Below are 18,825 nucleotides of genomic sequence, written 5' to 3' on the forward strand. Positions count from 1 at the left end.
TGAATCAGGCAGGGCTGAAGGACAATAGATGCAGGTTTGTGGAATTGAAAAGGTTCTAATACGTTTATACGCATGTTCCTTTTTGTGAGGCACCTGGGCCTAAACCTGGTGGCTTTGTATAAAAATCTGTATGATTCAGAAATTAAACTGGTAAAGAATGGTAGGGATTATGGTCCATTGGATTTCTCTTTTATAGTTCATAAGAACTTGTTTTGCAAGGATGACATTGTGGCGAGCCATGATGTTCTTGTTCACAGGAAATCAATTTTAATTTTTTCCTTCAGTTTATCACTATGGTGATTAGTTATGATTTATGGTGTTGGGGTTGATCAACTTGGCACCTAAACACAGAGATCCGGCCTATCGAACCAATCATATTCACAAGGTTTATATAGGTTTTAGAATCTAGAAGTGCTAGAAGCAACAACCAAAAGTTGTATTTGAGACAACGAAAATGCCTACTCTTATTGAATGATAAATGCAACATTTATACACAAGTTTGCAACAGAAAACAATAGAAAAGCAGCAAAAATAGCTGGAACTAACAACTATTTCCTATAAAATAGCAACAGCAGCATAACAGCTCTATGAAACTCTATCAGCCACATTGACTAAATTGTTCTATGGTTGGAGCCTCAATTTCAGCATCTCTTCACACCTCAGCAGCCTTCTTAACAGATTCTTAAGCTTCCTCAATTCAAAACAACTTTCACACGTCTTCCAGTATGTTTGTAGCTACTAAGGCATTTTGCTCAAGACTCCTCCTTGACTTGGAAACTACAAACTCCAAGTCTTTTTCTGAGAAATTCAAACCTAGCTCTTGGTAGAGCTTTTGTTAGAATATTAGCATTTTGTACTTCTATTTTACAATGTACCAAAGTTACTTCTCCATCATGTTGTATTTCCCTTAAGAAATAAAACTTGATTTTGAAGTGCTTTGTCCTGCCATGGAATACTGGATTATTTGTAATTGAAATTACAGCTTGATTGTCAACAAAGACTTGTGTGCTCCCAGTTTGCTCCATATTTAAGTCTATTAGTAGCTTTCTTGTCCAAAGTGCTTGATTTGCAGCAGCAACAACAGCAATGTGCTCTGCTTCAGCCGTGGATTGTGCCATGATATCCTGTTTTTTAAAGCACCAAGGGAAAACACCTGAACCAAAACTAAAGCAATAACCTGATGTGCTTCTCATATCATCAACGCAGTCAACCCAATCACTATAAGAAAATCTATGAAAATGAAAATTATGCACTTGCTTGAACTTGATACCAAAGTCAATAGTGCCTTTTATATATCTCACAATACGTTTTGCTACCTGCAAGTGAATTTCAATAGCACAATGCATATATCTTGAGAGTAAACTTATAACATGTACTATATCTGGCCTTGTTGCAGTCAAATACATTAAGCATCCAATCATGCTTCTGTATAACCCTTCATTTACTTTTTTAGCACCATCTTCTTTGCAAAACTTTTCTTTTTGATTCATAGGTGTGGTTGTGGGCTTGCATCCCTCCATCTTGAACTTTTTTAGAATTTCCTTTGCATACTTCTGCTAATAGATGAATATCTCAAGCTGATTCTGATGCACTTCCATTCCCAAGAAATAGGACATGTCTCCAAGATCTGTCATCTCAAAGACATCCTCCATTTCAACTTTGAATTTATCCATTAAACATTGATTGTTTCCTGTTATAAGCAAATCATCAATGTATAATGAAATAATAAGTATGCCAGCATTAATTTTTCTAATATAAAGTGTGGATTCACTTTGACTTTTTTTAAACCCCAGACTAAGCAAATGTGCATTAATTTTGTTGTACCAAGCTTTGGGGGCTTGCTTCAAGCCATACAAGGCTTTCTTTAGCTGATAAACCTTGTCTTCTTTGTCTTTTACTGCATATCCTCCAGGTTGCTCCACAAAGATTTCCTCCTCAACGTAGCCATTTAGAAAAGCCGATTTTACATCTAACTGATAGATTTTCCAACCCTTTTGAGCAATCAAAGCTAGCAGCATTCTTATTGTATCCAACCTAGCTACAGGTGCAAAAATTTATGAAAAATCCACACCAAACATTTGAGCATAACCTTTGACAACCAGTTTGGCTTTATGTTTGTTTACAGAACCATCGGAATTGAGTTTGGTTTTATAAACCCACTTAACACCAATGACCTTTTTATGTGTTGGTCTGTCAACTAGCTCCCAAGTGTTGTTTTTCTCTATCATGCTGAGCTCCTCTTGCATTGCAACCCTCAAATTTTTATCCTCAATAGCTTCATTAAACCCTGCAGGCTCAAACACTGCCACATTACACCTTTGATAAATATCATAAAGTGATTCGGTGTCTCTTATAGGAATGTCATCAATATTTTCATCAAGGAACTCAAAATTCTGATTTTTTTTTTTAGCATCCCAACTCCATTAATCATCCTCCATGAATTTGACATCTCTGCTAACAATGACTTTGTCAGCATGAGGCATATAGACTCTATAAGTCTTTGATTGGTTGTTGTATCCTACAAAGATCCCAATTTTTGCCTTTTTATCCAACTTGTCCCATTTCACCTGAGGCACATAACAAAAACAAAGGCAACCAAATGTTTTTAAGTTTAACAACAGAGTTTTATATCCAAACCAAGCCTCGAAAGGAGTCTTATTTTTGCAAAGCTTTGGTTGGGAGTTTGTTCAATAGAAACACTACAGTGTTTGCAGCTTCAACCCATAACTTTTTTGGTAGCCCTTTCTCATGCAAAAGGCATCTTGTCATCTTCATTATAATCTTATTCTTCTTCACCACCACTCCATTCTGTTGTGGTGTGTAAGGTGCAGTCAGTTGGTGCTCTATGCCTGTTTCTTCACAAAAATTGTTGAATCTTTCAGAAGTATATTCAGTGCCATCATCTATCCTTATAACCTGCATGACGACACCACTTTGGTTTTCTACTAAGGCCTTGTATTTCCAAAATACATCAGCAACCTCAAATTTAAAATTTAGGAAAAAAATCCAACAATATTTGGTATAATCATCTATAAAGGCAATGTAGTACTTACTGCCCTTCAGAGATGGTGTTCTATGAGGTCCTCCAACATCGGTGTGTACAAGTTGCAGCTTGTGTGATGATCTCCATGTAGATTTATGTGGAAAGGAAGTCTAGATTGTTTTCCATACTGATAGGCTATGCAAGTAGGAAGATTTTGCTTCAGGTTAGGTAGACCTACTGCAAGTTGATTCTTCTTTATGTAGAGCACTCCATTATGATGAAAGTGCCTCAATCTCTTATGCCATAAAGCTGTGACATTATTTTCTTGAGAAATAGTAGTCTGCTCTTCCTCAAGCAGATTCAAGGCAGAGCTTTTGCCTCTCATCTTGATCTCGAACACATCTTTTCAAATAGCACCTTGAAACCTTTCTCAAGTAGCTACCCAACACTTAAGAGATTTTGATCAATATTAGGAACAAACAAAACATCAGGGATAAGTTTCAGACCTGAGAGACTTTCAATGGCAGCAGTCCCTTTGCCCCTTGCTGAGATGTATTTCCCATTTCCAATTCTTACTTTGGAAACAGTTGTTTTGTCGAGTTCCCTGAAAAGTCCTTGATCATAAGTCATGTGGTTTGTGCAACCACTATCTATGAGCCAACTTTCAGACGTGTTTTTGTTGGCAGAACACGTGGCAACAAACAACTGTTCTTCGTGATATTGATCAGCAGCTGCAGCCTTGATTTCTTCTTCTGGTTGTGTTTTGCATACCTTCTCCATATGGCCTAATTGACCACAATTGTTGCACTTGACATCTGGCCTCCACCAACACTTTTGTGGAGGATGATTTGTTTTTTTGCAATGAGGGCAAGGTGGATGTGCTCATATCTGATTCTTTTTATTATTGCTTGACTTGTTTTTCTTGTTTTTCTTTCTGTCTTTGTTGGAATCATTGTTTTGTGATTTGGCTTGGAATGCTCCCTCAACAGATCCTTCTTGTCTCATCATTCTCCTTTGTTCCAAGGCCTGCAAAGCATTAACAATTTCTGCCAAAGATATAGTTGATAGATCTTTAGAGTTTTCCAAGGAAGAGATTGTGGCTTCATATTTTTCAAGCAGAGTTACTAAGATTTTTTGAACGATTCTTTCATCAGAAAATTCCTTACCATACAATCTTACCTTGTTTGCTATGCTAAGCAGCTGTTCAGCATAATCTTTGATAGTTTGAGACTCTTTCATTCTACTCATTTCAAATTCTCGGATTAAATTCATTACCTGCATATTCTGCAGCAGACTCCATTTGCATGATTCTAGTGAGAATGGAAGGTGAAACTGCAGAGAAGAGGTAGGCCTTGGCTTTGGTTTTCCTTATTTTTCTTTCCTTGTGAATCTTCATTTGATTGATACTTGGATTGTCTCCAAGTGGTGGTACTTCATAATCTTCTTCTACTACCTCCCAAAGATCCAAAGCTTCAAGGTGGACTATCATTCTAACAGTCCACGCCTGATAATTATCACCATTGAAAACCGGTACTGACAGAAAGCTTGTATCTCCATCCATTTTCTGTAGAATGATAGTTACAAGCTGTTAAAGGTTGTGTGTTTATGTTGGCTTTGGAGTTCAGTACGTGTGAAGGTATTTTGGCTTCATTCAATCCTCACAAGTCCCTCAACATAGAAGGCTCTGATACCAATATGTAGGATTTAGAATCTAGAAGTGCTGGAAGCAACAACCAAAAGCTGTATTTGAGACAATGAAAATGTCTACTCTTATTGAATGACAAATGCAACATTTATACACAAGTTTGCAACATAAAACAATAGAAAAGCAGTAAAAATAGCTGGAACTAACAACTATTTCCTATAAAATAGCAACAACAGCATAACAGCTCCATGAAACTCTCTATCAGCTACATTGACTAAGTTGTTTTATGGTTGCAGCCTCAATTTCAGCATCTCTTCACACCTCAGTAGCCTTCTTAACAGATTCTTAAGCTTCCTCAATTCAAAACAACTTTCACACGTCTTCCAACATGTTTGTAGCTACTAAGGCATTTTGCTCAACAGTTTAAGAACTTGGGGGTTGTCATGATCAGCTCATATTTCCTGAATTTTAGGTTCTAGTTTTTGTGTTCCTATAAATATTAGTAATAAATTTTGGAACAATTATATTGCTCTTTTTTGAATCAAGTTTGCATAAGGCTTATGTCACTTTATTGAATTGGTCAATTATGACATAATTAAATTATCCATCTGGTCAATTTTGCACACCATAGTTTAATATGAGTTGAGGAAGCACTTGCTGACTAACAACTTCTTTCTTCCCTTTTCCTCGCATGTTGAAACAATTCAGGTTCATCGTGAATCACAATGTAAGTATTATATATTAGATGTTAGTGGTTCTACTGTTTGTAGGCATTGTATATTCTTTCTTTCCTTCTTTTTAATTTCCCAAGTCTACATATCTGCTGCTGTTGATGCCTAACTTCTTAATGAACTTAGAAGGAGAGGAAGACAAAGATTGGTTGGTGATAATTGTAATGGTGCTTGATAATTTTTTGATCCAGCCTCTTCCTAGAAAAATGAAAGTGAAGAACCTTCCTTTCTGCGCCTTCTTTTACATTTTGATCTCTTTCTCAATCTTCTTGGAATTCTCCTCTGCAGGTGATACCATAAATGAGACTCAATCCCTCAAGGACAGGCAGACCTTACTTTCATCAGGGCAAAGCTTTGAATTAGGCTTTTTCTCGCCTGGTGAGTCCAAGGGCCGGTATTTGGGAATATGGTACAAGAATTCTCCAAGCACCGTTGTATGGGTGGCTAACAAGGAAAAGGCAATTATTGATTCCTATGGAGTTTTAAGTTTTGGAACTGATGGAAATCTAGTTGTACTCAACCAAGCAAAAGGCATAATCTAGTCATCAAGTTTGTCAAGAATAATTGAAAATCCAGTTGTGCAGCTATTAGAATCTGGGAACCTTGTCCTTAGAGAAAAGAGTGTTGCAGATCCAGAAGGGTATATATGGCAAAGCTTTGACTTCCCATGCCACACACTGCTACCAGGCATGAAGTTTGGATGGAACTCAAAAGACCAGCCAGGACTGGTATCTGACATCTTGGAGAAGTGCCAGTGATCCATCTCCTGGAGACTTCACTTGGCGAATTGATACTGTTGGATTACCACAAGCTGTTCTTCGCAAGGGATCAGAGAAGAAGTTTCGTGCTGGTCCATGGATTGGATCACACTTTAGCGGTTATCCATCAGCTAAAAATATATTTATCAAACCTTCTATGGCAATTAATGAAAATGAATTTTACTATTTTTATGAGCTTATTGACAATTCAATTATAACGAGACTTACTTTGGATGAACAGGGTTCCCTCACACGCTTTGTATTGAGGGAAAGGGGACCAGAGTGGGATCTTGTGTTTTCAATACAAGCCAATCAGTGTGATGATTATAGACGTTGTGGTGCCAACAGCATTTGCAGAATTCATGATAAGCCAATTTGTCAGTGCTTGGATGGGTTTGTTCCTAGATTGCAGAATGAATGGCAATTACTTATTTGGACCAGAGGATGTGTTAGGAGGACACCACTGGATTGCCAAAAAGGGGAAGGGTTTGTAGAAGTCAAGAACGTGAAATTGCCCGACCCCTTAGAGTTTTCAGTGAACACTAGCATGACCCTTAAGCAATGTGAGGCTGAGTGCTTGAAGAACTGCTCTTGTATGGCTTACTCTAATTCAGATATTAGAAAAGGAGGCAGTGGCTGTTTGATATGGTTTGGAGATCTAATTGATATCCGAGAGTTCATTGGAGATGCTGCGACTGATATCTATATTCAAATGTCAGCTTCAGAACTAGGTAATTCTGTTTTATGCTTTATTATACAATAATTTTCCACTCATAAAAATCAACTGGAGCTCAGCCCACAAAACCCCTGAGCAACATTATTAATCAGGCTACAAAGATGCATACTTCCCCTACTTGGAAAGTTCCCTGTTGCCACTAGACCAGTAATGCAGGGTTCTTATCATATTCTGGTGTGCCCAAATGAAATGATTAGGATTTGTGTTAGGATGAAAACTCTATTATGATGTGGTTAGGGTATATACAGCATATAAATCCTCAGGACTAATCCATTTTCCATGAATGGTATTATCACATTTGCCAATTAAAGTGGGAAACTATTTAACTGCACCTCTATTTCATCTACTCCAGAATTGTTGAGTGATTCCCATGGAAAGAAGAAACACCTATCGACGGGGGCAGTTGCATCATCTGCTTCTAGAGTTGATGTCTTGGGTTTGTTACTCGGGTGTTTATATTGGAAACTTAGAAGGAAAACAGGTAAGCATTCTTCTTCACCCTTATCCATACTTCTCAAAGAAAAGTTATATCCTTTATTTAGACCCTAAAAGGAACTACTTTAAATGTTAAAACCGTCCAGGTATACTGATAATGTATCCTATACTCTTCTCAATTCACAGGTGTAGACAGGAAAAAGGAAGAAGACTTGGATTTACCACTGTTTGATCTGGCTATTGTTGCAAGTGCCACTAATAATTTCTCTAAAGCAAATATGATTGGAAAGGGTGGTTTTGGCCCTGTCTACAAGGTACCACGGGTTATATTTTTTCTGAGTTAAGATATGAATTCTATGATGTAACATTTGTATTGACAATTTGAAGGGTATCCTATCAACGGGCGAAGAAATAGCAGTGAAGAGCCTGTCAAATAACTCAGGACAAGGGCTCCAAGAGTTCAAAAACGAAGTAATTTTGATTGCCAAACTACAACACCTTAATCTTGTTAGGCTTTTGGGTTGTTGCATTGCTGAAGAAGAAAGGATGCTAATCTATGAGTACACTGCCCAACAAAAGCTTGGACTATATTATTTTTGGTCTGAAACTTGTAATGCTTAATCTATTTTGATGAATTTTCATTACCTGAACCTGTGTTGATTTGTGAATAGTGTGATATCTGAACCTTTTCATACTTCTCTTTTTTATGCAAGGACACAAAACTGAAATAGTATTTATATGGATGAAATTTCTCTGCAGACCCAAAAAGAAACACAACACTGGCTTGGCAAAAGCGCTTTGATATTGCCATTGGAGTTGCACAGGGACTTCTTTACCTTCACCGAGACTCCAGATTAAGAATCATTCATAGAGATCTCAAAACCAGCAACATATTACTTGACAATGATTTGAACCCCAAAATTTCAGATTTTGGCATAGCGAGAATTTTTGAAAGAGATCAAACTGAAGCAAAAACAGAGCGAGTAGTTGGAACATTGTAAGTATTATAATCATATTCCTGAAACTTATGTTCATGATATTCAACTATTTGAATCTAATACTTAAGTTCTATTGTTGAGAGTTATGCCTTAGTAGCTGCTGAGGGAAAGGCTGAAATCGTCAACCACATGCAATTGAAGTCAACGAGATTGCTAGAATGCTGAAGCTATTTTTATGTTTCTGTTTTTGCTGTTGCTATTTTTATGTTTTTTGCTTTTAAGTTAAATTCTGATGTCATTTTGTAGGAGGTAGTTGTTTGTTCAACAAGTAGCTTGATTTGATGCTTTTTTTGAGGTCATATCTGTTACACAATCTGTATAAATTCAGCCTTATGATCAAATAAAAAAATCAGATCAGTAGCAACATCTCTGTTCTCTGTTGCTTGGTGTGTTAACCTCCCCTGTTTTCAACAGTTTGGTATCAGAGCATTTTTGTCTTGAGGGACCAGTGAGGTGTGTGAGCCCAAACACCGTATACCAAACCTGAATCTGAAAACCTTGCAGAAATGGAAGAAGCGAGCTTCATAGCAGCACCACCAGTCTTCTATGGAGAAAATTACCAAACTTGGGCTGTCAGGATGACTGTTCATCTACAGGCTCTTGATGTCTGGGAAGCAATAGAGGAAGATTATGAAATTTCTCCACTTGGAGCCAATCCAACTGTGGCACAAATGAAAAACCATAAGGAGAAAAAGACGAGGAAGGCTAAGGCCAAGGCTTGCTTATTTTCTGCAGTCTCACCACTAATTCTCACTAGAATCATGCAACTTGAATCTGCTGCAGAAATCTGGAAGCATCTACGGGAAGAATATCAAGGCAATGAAAGAGTCAGAAATATGCAGGTGATGAATCTGATTCGAGAATTTGAAATGGTGAGGATGAAGGAGTCTCAAACCATAAAAGATTATGCAGAACAACTTCTTACCATAGCAAACAAGGTGAGGTTGCTAGGTAAAGAGTTTTCTGATGAAAGAGTTGTTCAAAAAATTTTTGTCACTCTTCCTGAAAAATATGAAGCTACAATTTCTTCTTTGGAAAACACAAAAGATCTGTCAAGTATCACCTTGGCAAAACTACTAAATGCTTTACAAGCTTTGGAACAAAGAAGACTCATGAGGCAAGGAAGTTCTGTAGAAGGAGCTTTTCAAGCAAAGACATGGACCAATGAAGGCAACACAAGAAGGAGGAAGAACAAAAAGAACAACAATAAGCCAAGCAACAACAACAATAAAAAAACTAGAACCTATCCACCCTATCCTCATTGCAAGAAAACAAACCATCCTCAACAAAAATGTTGGTGGAGACCATATGTGAAATGCAACAAATGCGGTAGACAGGGACACATAGAAAGGATCTGTAGAACTCAGCAGCAGCAAGAAGAAACCAATGTAGCAGCTGAACAATACCAGGAGGAGCATCTATTTTCAGCAACATGTTTTGCAAGTGGAAGCACCTCTGAAAGCTAGCTCGTGGACAGTGGTTGCACAAACCACATGACATATGATCAAGATCTCTTTAGGGAGATTGATAGGATAGCTATTTCCAAAGTCAGAATTGGAAATGGTGAGTATATTCCAGTAAAAGGTAAATGAACAGTAGCTATTGAAAGCCTAACAGGTTTAAAGCTCATTTCTGATGTTTTGTTTGTGCCTGACATTGACCAAAATCTGCTAAGTGTTGGACAGCTTGTTGAGAAAGGGTTTAAAGTTTGTTTTGAAGACAAAAATTGCATAATCAAGGATGCTGAAGGCAGAGAGGTGTTCAACATAAAAATGAAAGGCAAAAGTTTTGCCTTGAATATGTTAGAAGATGAGCAAATTGCTGCTGCACAACATGAGAACAATACAATGCTTTGGCATAAAAGATTAGGGCATTTCCACCACAATGTCGTGCTCTACATGAAGAAGAATCAGATTGTAGAAGGACTCCCTGATTTGGAAGAAGAACTTCCTATATGTGCAGCCTGTCAATATGGGAAGCAAACAAGACTTCCTTTTCCTCAAAAAGCAGCATGGAAATCAACACAGAAACTACAATTGGTTCACACAGATGTTAGTGGACCTCAAAAGACACCATCTTTGAAAGGGAGTAAGTACTATATTGCATTTATTGATGACTTCACAAGATTTTGTTGAATTTATTTTCTCACTTACAAATCTGAGGTTGCTGATGTGTTTTTGAGATATAAGGCCATGGTTGAAAATCAAAGTGAATACAGAATCAAGGTTATAAGGTCGGATAATGGTACAGAATATACTTCAGAAAAATTCAACAAATTTTGTGAAGATGCAGGCATAGATCACCAGCTCACTGCACTATACACCCCACAGCAAAATGGGGTGGTGGAAAGAAAAAAATAGAACAATAATGGAGATGACAAGATGTCTTTTGCATGAGAAAGAGTTGCCAAAAAGTTTCTGGGCTGAAGCTGCAAATACAACAGTATTTTTGCTAAATAGACTACCAACAAAAGCATTGCAGAAACAGACACCTTTTGAGGCTTGGTTTGGTTATAAGCCTATGCTAATGAATTTAAAGACCTTTGGTTGCTTGTGTTTCTCTTATGTTCCTCAGGTGAAAAGAGACAAGCTAGATAAAAAGTCAGAACCAGGAATTTTCATTGGATACAGCAGCACCTCAAAAGCTTACAGAATCTACTTGCCACAAAATTGTAAAATTGTGGTAAGTAGAGATGTTAGGTTTTTGGAAACGGAGAAATGGAGCTGGGATGAGCAGAATCAGCAATATATTGATGAAGATGTTGATGAACTTCCAGTTAGAGGTTTTAGGACACTTTTTTATATTTATCAAAGGTGTAATATAGCTGTTCTTGAACCTGCAGGGTTTGTTGAAGCTGCTGAAAATAAAAGATGGTGGGTTGCAATGCAGGAGGAGCTAAATATGATTGACAAGAACAACACTTGGGAGCTAGTAGATAGACCTTCACACAAAAAACCTATTGGGGTTAAGTGGGTTTACAGAACCAAACTCAACTCTGATGGTTCTATAAACAAACATAAAGCAAGGCTGGTTGTCAAAGGGTATGCACAAATGTTTGGTGTTGACTTTTCGGAAACCTTTGCACCAGTAGCTCGTTTGGATACAATCAGGATGTTGTTGGCTCTTGCAGCTCAAAGAAAATGGAAGATTTATCAACTAGATGTGAAGTCAACATTTTTGAATGGCTACCTGGAGGAAGAGATTTTTGTCGAACAACCAGAAGGTTTTGCTATCAAAGGAAAAGAAGAAAAAGTATACCTTCTTAAGAAGGCCTTGTATGGGTTAAGACAAGCCCCTAGAGCCTGGTACAGCAGGATTGACACTCACCTGCTAACTTTAGGCTTTCACAAGAGCTTGAGTGAATTTACACTCTACATTAAGAAGATTGAAGAAGATATATTAATTGTTTCTCTATATGTTGATGATTTGCTTGTAACAGGAAGTAATGCAGGGTTTGTGAACAAATTCAAGGCTGAAATGGAGCAGGTCTTTGAGATGACAGACCTAGGTGAGATGTCTTACTTCTTGGGAATGGAAGTACACCAGAAGCAGAATGAGATTTTCATCTGCCAACAAAAATATGCCAAAGAAATTCTGAAGAAATTCAAAATGGAGGAATGCAAACCTACATCTACCCCTATGAACCAGAAAGAGAAGTTCTGTAAGGAGGATGGTGCTGAAAAGGTAGATGAAGGACTTTATCGAAGCATGATTGGATGCTTAATGTACTTGACTGCAACAAGACCCGATATAATGCATGTTGTAAGTCTACTTTCGAGATACATGCATTGTGCTAGTGAAATTCATTTCCAGGCAGCAAAGCGTGTGATAAGATATGTTAAAGGCACTGTGGATTATGGCATTAAGTTCAGTCAAGTTCAAAGTTTCAATTTTCATGGATTTTCTGATAGTGATTGGGCTAGTTGTGTTGATGATATGAGAAGTACTTCAGGCTATTGTTTTAGTTTTGCATCTGGTGTTTTTTCATGGAGTTCAAGGAAGCAAGAAGTCGTGGCTCAATCCACAGCTGAGGCAGAGTATATTGCTGCTGTTGCAGCTGTAAATCAAGCCTTATGGCTTAGAAAGTTGCTAACAGATTTGGATATGAAGCAAGAAGTGAGTACAAAGGTGTTTGTAGACAACCAAGCCACTATATCTATTGCAAATGATCCAGTTTTTCATGGTAAAACAAAGCACTTCAAGATTAAATTGTATTTTCTGAGGGAAGTACAGAAAGAAGGAGATATACAGCTAGTCTATTGCAATACAAAAAGTCAAAATGCAGATATTCTGACTAAAGCTCTTCCTAAAAAAAGATTTGAGTTTCTACGAGAAAGACTTGGAGTTTGCAGCTCCTAAGTCAAGGAGGAGTGTTGAGAGTTATGCCTTAGTAGCTGCTGAGGGAAAGGCTGAAATCGTCAACCACATGCAATTGAAGTCAACGAGATTGTTAGAATGCTGAAGCTATTTTTATGTTTCTGTTTTTGCTGTTGCTATTTTTATGTTTTTTGCTTTTAAGTTAAATTCTGATGCTATTTTGTAGGAGGTAGTTGTTTGTGATAAGGATATACAATCAAGTTGAGAAAGTCAAGGGAGAAAATCAAGGGATTTCCACGTTTGAATATATGCAGTTATACCATTTATTTAGATAGTTACTCAATTTGTTTTGTTTCCTATTTCTTTGTAATCAGTTTCCTATTTTCGTGCTCATGCAATCTGTATATATGCTAACCATATCAATGAGAATCACAAGCCATAATTCTTCAATCTCTCTCTTCCAAAAATCCTTTATGGTATCAGAGCAAAGGTTTGCTCTTTAATTTTTTTTTCCCTAGCCACGTTCTTCAATCTTCAGCAAGCCTTTCATCCTCCTCATTCCAATGGCTACTGAGAATACTCAAATCATCATCCCTAATGCCCAGGAACCCACAAAACCACTAACCATGATTACTATCCATAACTCCATTAAACTCACACCCACCAACTATTTTTCTTGGAAAACCCAAATGGAAGCCATTCTTATCGGCTATGATCTACAACAATTCATTGATGGATCCCACCTTGCTCCTCCGACCACCATCACCACCAATAATGTTGTCTCTACTAACCCTGCATACCAAACATGGCTACGTCAAGACAAACTATTATTTGGAGCCCTTGTCGGCACTCTCTCACCTACTCTAGTTCCTCTCATCACCCAATCAAAAACCTCTTATGAAGCCTGGCAAATATTGGCTAACACCTATGCTCGCCCATCTCGTGGCCATATCAAGCAACTCAAAGACCATCTTAAAAACATCACCAAAGGTTCTCAGTCCATTACAGACTACATGCAGTCCATTAAAACCCGGGCCGATGAACTTGCTGCTCTTGGTAAGCCTCTTGACCAAGAAGATCTGATTGAAAAAGTACTTGAAGGCCTTGATGAAAATTATCAGTCCATCATTGATGCTGTCAACGGTCGTGATTCCACCATCTCTTTTGATGAACTCCATGAAAAACTCATCAACAAAGAATTGTCTCTCCGCAATAAGATAAGCCCCTCACCCCTACCGGCATCTGCTCATGCCACCAATGTTCGCTCCACTCCATGGTCTGTCACCAATCGCACTCCTCGGCTACCTGGGTCCACATCCACACCCACTCAAGGTATCATAAGAAATTCTCCCACCAACACCCGCGACAACCGTTCTCCTGCTCGTCCATTCCTTGGTCGCTGCCAATGGTACAGTACTCAAGGTCATGTAGTCTCCCGCTGTCCTCTTTTTTGACAACAGTTTCCGCAGGTGCAACCACCTCCTCGTCCCGGCAATTCATCACAATCTCGACCACCAGCTCATTGGCAAGCTCAAGCACATGTTGCAACCACCATTCCCCCAACACCACATGGCTACTTGATAGTGGAGCCTCACATCATGTCACCACTGACCTACACAATCTTGCTCTCCACAGTCCTTTTGATGGCACAGATGAAATTATGATCGGCGATGGCTCTGGTTTCCCCATATCTCACACTGGTTCCACCTCTCTTACCACTCCCTCTCACTCCTTTACTCTATCTAATGTTTTATGTGTTCCCACCATGAAACGTAATCTTATTTCTATTTCTCAATTTTGCAAGTCTAACAATACTTCCATTGAGTTCTTACCCTCTTCTTTTCTTGTGAAGGATCTTCGCACGGAGGCAATCCTTTTGCAGGGTCGAACTAAGGATGGTGTGTATGAATGGCCACTCTTCACTACCCAGTCACGTCCTTTAATTGCGTTTTCTAGTGTCAAGACCACTTTGTCCGAGTGGCATCATAGGCTAGGTCATCCTTCTTTGTCAATCTTCAAAAATATTATGTCTTCGTTTCATTTAGATGTCTCTCGTCCGTCCAATTTCAATTTTAATTGTAATTCGTGTCAATGCAATAAAAGTCATAAATTACCATTTTCTACTTCTACTCTCTCTACCTCTTCCCCTCTTGAAGTTATATTTACTGATATATGGACATCACCAGTCTACTCTACTGATAACTTCAAATACTATATCATCTTTGTCGACCATTTTACAAAATATATCTGGCTTTATCCCCTCAAACGCAAATCCGACACTCATGATGTCTTTGTGCGCTTTAAGGCCCTAGTCGAAAAATTCTTTAACCGTCCAATTATAACTCTCTACTCTGACAATGGGGGGGAATATCAAGCTCTCTCATCATTCTTAACAATCAACGGAGTCTCACATCTTACTTCTCCACCTCACACTCCTGAACACAATGGGTACTCTGAACGTCGTCATCGTCACATTGTCGAAACGGGTCTTTCTCTACTTACCCATGCATCCATGCCTCTATCATATTGGCCTTTTGCCTTTTCTACTGCCGTCTACCTCATCAATCGTCTTCCTACACCAACTTTAAACCACCTCTCACCATATTTCAAACTCTTTGGCACATTCCCTAACTACTCCAAACTTCGAAGCTTTGGATGTCTCTGCTATCCTTGGCTTCGCCCATACACATCCCACAAACTCGAGTCTCGTTCCTCCCCTTGTGTCTTTGTCGGGTACTCTTCCACTCAAAGTGCCTATCTATGTCTTGACACATCCACCGCTCGTCTATACACTTCCCGTCATGTCCGCTTTGTTGAGTCAATCTTTCCCTTTGTCACTTCTCATACTTCTCTTCCTCGCGCCACTTCATCCACCATCTCTGAATGGTGCTCTATGACTTTACCAGTCGTGGCCACACCATCCGTGAATGTCGGCTCTGCTCCCCCATCAAGTCTGCCCACTCCTACTGCCCCAAGCCAATCCCAAGACCCAAGCCAAAATAATACCACCTGTGCCACACCTACACCAGAGCCCGATAGCCATTCCAGTGCGCCAGTACCAGAAACCAAGTGCGACTGTGCCAATAACCCACCCCTCCCGCCTACTCAAAATGACCCTAATCAACCACCCGACCTCTCACCCTCACCTCATGTCATAGTCACTCGCTCCAAACACAACATCCATAAACCAATTCAAAAGCTTAACCTCACAGCCCAACTCCAACAACCTACCCTTGAACCCACCACTATTACCCAAGCCCTCAAGGACCCTAAGTGGCGACAAGCTATGTCTGCAGAGTTTGATGCTTTACTACGTAATGGGACATGGGACCTAGTGCCATCTCATCCCACTCAAAATTTGGTTGGTTGTAAGTGGATCTTTCGCACTAAATATTTACCTAATGGCTCCATAGACAGGTACAAAGCTCGATTGGTTGCTAAAGGCTTCCACCAACGCCCTGGTGTTGACTACTCTGAAACCTTCAGTCCGGTCATCAAACCTACCACTGTCCGCCTTGTTCTCAGCCTTGCGGTCAGCCAGGGTTGGTCACTAAGACAACTTGATGTCAACAATGCCTTTCTTCAGGGCACTCTCACTGAGGATGTGTTTATGTCTCAACCACCGGGCTTCATTGATCGCGATCATCCTCATCATGTCTGCAAGCTACGCAAGGCTATCTATGGCCTTAAACAAGCCCCACGTGCTTGGTATCATGAGTTGCGCCAATTTCTTCTCCAATTTGTCTTCATCAATTCCATTGCCGATACCTCCTTGTTCATCTTCAATAACCGTGGCACCATTCTTTATCTTTTAGTCTATGTCGACGATATCATTATCACTGGGAATAATGTTGAAGCAGCGCGGACTTTCATTCAACAACTTTCTCAGCGCTTCTCTCTCAAGGACCTTGGCCCCCTGACATACTTCCTTGGAGTGGAAGTTACCTCCCACACCAATGGTCTTTTCCTCAGTCAACGCAAATACATTGCCGATCTACTTAACAGAACTCACATGACTGAAGCCAAGCCTGCTCCTACACCACTAGCAACTAGTCCGATTCTCACTTTACAATCAGGAACCCCACTATCTGACCCGACCGAGTATCGAACAGTGGTTGGTAGCCTCCAGTATCTCTCTCTCACTCGGCCGGACATTGCCTATACGGTGAACAAACTCTCTCAGTTTATGCATCAACCGACAAGTGACCACTGGAATGCAGTTAAGCGTCTGCTGCGGTATCTCTGTGGAACCTTAGACCACGGCATCACACTTCGTCGGACCTCCCCACTAGCACTTCATGCCTTTTCTGACTCTGATTGGGCAGGTAACAAAGATGATTTCACCTCCACCAGTGCATACATAATCTATTTGGGTCACAATCCTATTTCTTGGAGCTCTAAGAAACAGCGAACTGTGGCTCGCTCTTCCACTGAAGCTGAATACCGATCGGTGGCCTCTACTGTTGCGGAAATTCGTTGGATTTGCTCTCTCCTCACCGAACTCGGTGTCACTCTTCCCCAACAACCAGTTATTTATTGTGATAATGTTGGTGCAACAAATCTCTGTTCCAATCCGGTCTTTCACTCGCGCATGAAACATGTTGCCCTCGACTATCACTTTATCAGAGAACAAGTTCAAAATGGTTTGCTACGAGTGTCACACATCTCTGCCTCTGATCAACTCGCCGATGCTCTTACCAAACCTCTTGCTCGTCCTCAGTTTGACTCACTCAAGGCCAAGATTGGACTTGCTCCACGGCCGTCCATCTTGCGGGGGCATGATAAGGATATACAATCAAGTTGAGAAAGTCAAGGGAGAAAATCAAGGGATTTCCACGTTTGAATATATGCAGTTATACCATTTATTTAGATAGTTACTCAATTTGTTTTGTTTCCTATTTCTTTGTAATCAGTTTCCTATTTTCGTGCTCATGCAATCTGTATATATGCTAACCATATCAATGAGAATCACAAGCCATAATTCTTCAATCTCTCTCTTCCAAAAATCCTTTAGTTTGTTCAACAAGTAGCTTGATTTGATGCTTTTTTTGAGGTCATATCTGTTACACAATCTGTATAAATTCAGCCTTATGATCAAATAAAAAAATCAGATCAGTAGCAACATCTCTGTTCTCTGTTGCTTGGTGTGTTAACCTCTCCTGTTTCCAACATCTATGCAGTGGTTATATGTCCCCAGAACACGCATTTTATGGCAAATTTTCTGTGAAATCTGACGTCTTCAGTATGGGTGTGCTGTTGTTAGAGATAGTGAGTGGCAGAAAAAACAGGGGATTCCATCATTCAGATCACCCCCAAAATCTTTTGGGACATGTAGGTGAAAACAGTGAAATGCTATTCTCTCTCCATCAATTGCTCACACAGAGGGATGAGAATTATGCATCTCTATCTTTTAACATGAATGGCTAAGCATATGGTTTGCGATTGTCTGTAGGCATGGCTGCTTTGGACTGAAGACAAGGCCTTGGAACTGATGGATCAATGCCTTAAGGATTCCTGTGTTGAGTCTCAAGTACTAAGATGTATTCAAGTGGGCTTACTATGTGTTCAAAAATGCTCAGCTGACAGGCCGACCATGTCATCTGTAGTTTTCATGCTGGGTAATGAGGAAGCTGTGTTACCTCAACCTAAACAGCCTGGTTTCTTCGTAGACAGCAGTTCTGATGGCAATGGAGGAAGGTGCCAAACAGAAAATGAAGTTACTGTAACAAGGCTTGAAGCTAGAGAAACACGTATGTACCATGTCAAGGTTGAAGGAGAATAGAATCAAGTTTGTGGGTTGAAAAGGTTGTAATACATGTCTACCTAATTTCCTTTTCAAGAGGCATCTGGGTCTGAAAGTGGTGGCTTGGCATACACATCTGTATAACACAGAAATTAAACTGGTAAAGAATGGTAGGGATGATGTTCAATGAGTTTCTCTTCTCAAGTATTAAAAGTATTTTTGAAAATTCATTTGTATCACTTGCTTTTCATGTCCAATTACAGGACTAGCACTAAATGTTGAGGTTTGTTCCAGATTATGCTGTCTCAACTTCTTCAATTATGTCTTTTTATTGATTTTCTAAATTAATATCAAGTACATGTAGAGGAGCACAAAGAGCAATCTTTGTTCTCTCTTGTTGACCTTATTTTGCTTTTTTGTATCTGTTTGATCTTCTTGGAAGACTACACTGCAGCTGATGCCTTCCCAACCTAACCCTT

The 18,825-nt window shown here is 39.4% G+C and overlaps 1 protein-coding gene and 2 pseudogenes across 1 annotated transcript; 2 read left to right on the forward strand and 1 right to left on the reverse strand.

Annotated features, from left to right (window-relative positions):
* Positions 1–99: 99 nt before the first annotated feature.
* LOC117909123 lies at positions 100–3,763 on the reverse strand. Its single transcript, XM_034823020.1, has 6 exons — positions 3,490–3,763; positions 2,090–2,302; positions 1,878–2,038; positions 1,254–1,316; positions 981–1,124; positions 100–126 (listed from the first exon to the last, which is right to left on the reverse strand). The coding sequence occupies exons 1-6, from the start codon at positions 3,761–3,763 to the stop codon at positions 100–102; spliced, it is 882 nt and encodes a 293-aa protein (XP_034678911.1).
* A 1,802-nt stretch (positions 3,764–5,565) lies between these two features.
* Positions 5,566–6,611, forward strand: LOC117909124 (annotated as a pseudogene).
* LOC117908947 lies at positions 6,459–18,586 on the forward strand (annotated as a pseudogene).
* The last annotated feature ends 239 nt before the right edge of the window (positions 18,587–18,825 follow it).

Source organism: Vitis riparia, chromosome 19 (assembly GCF_004353265.1).
Source record: "Vitis riparia cultivar Riparia Gloire de Montpellier isolate 1030 chromosome 19, EGFV_Vit.rip_1.0, whole genome shotgun sequence".
NCBI classification, from domain to species: Eukaryota; Viridiplantae; Streptophyta; class Magnoliopsida; order Vitales; family Vitaceae; genus Vitis; species Vitis riparia.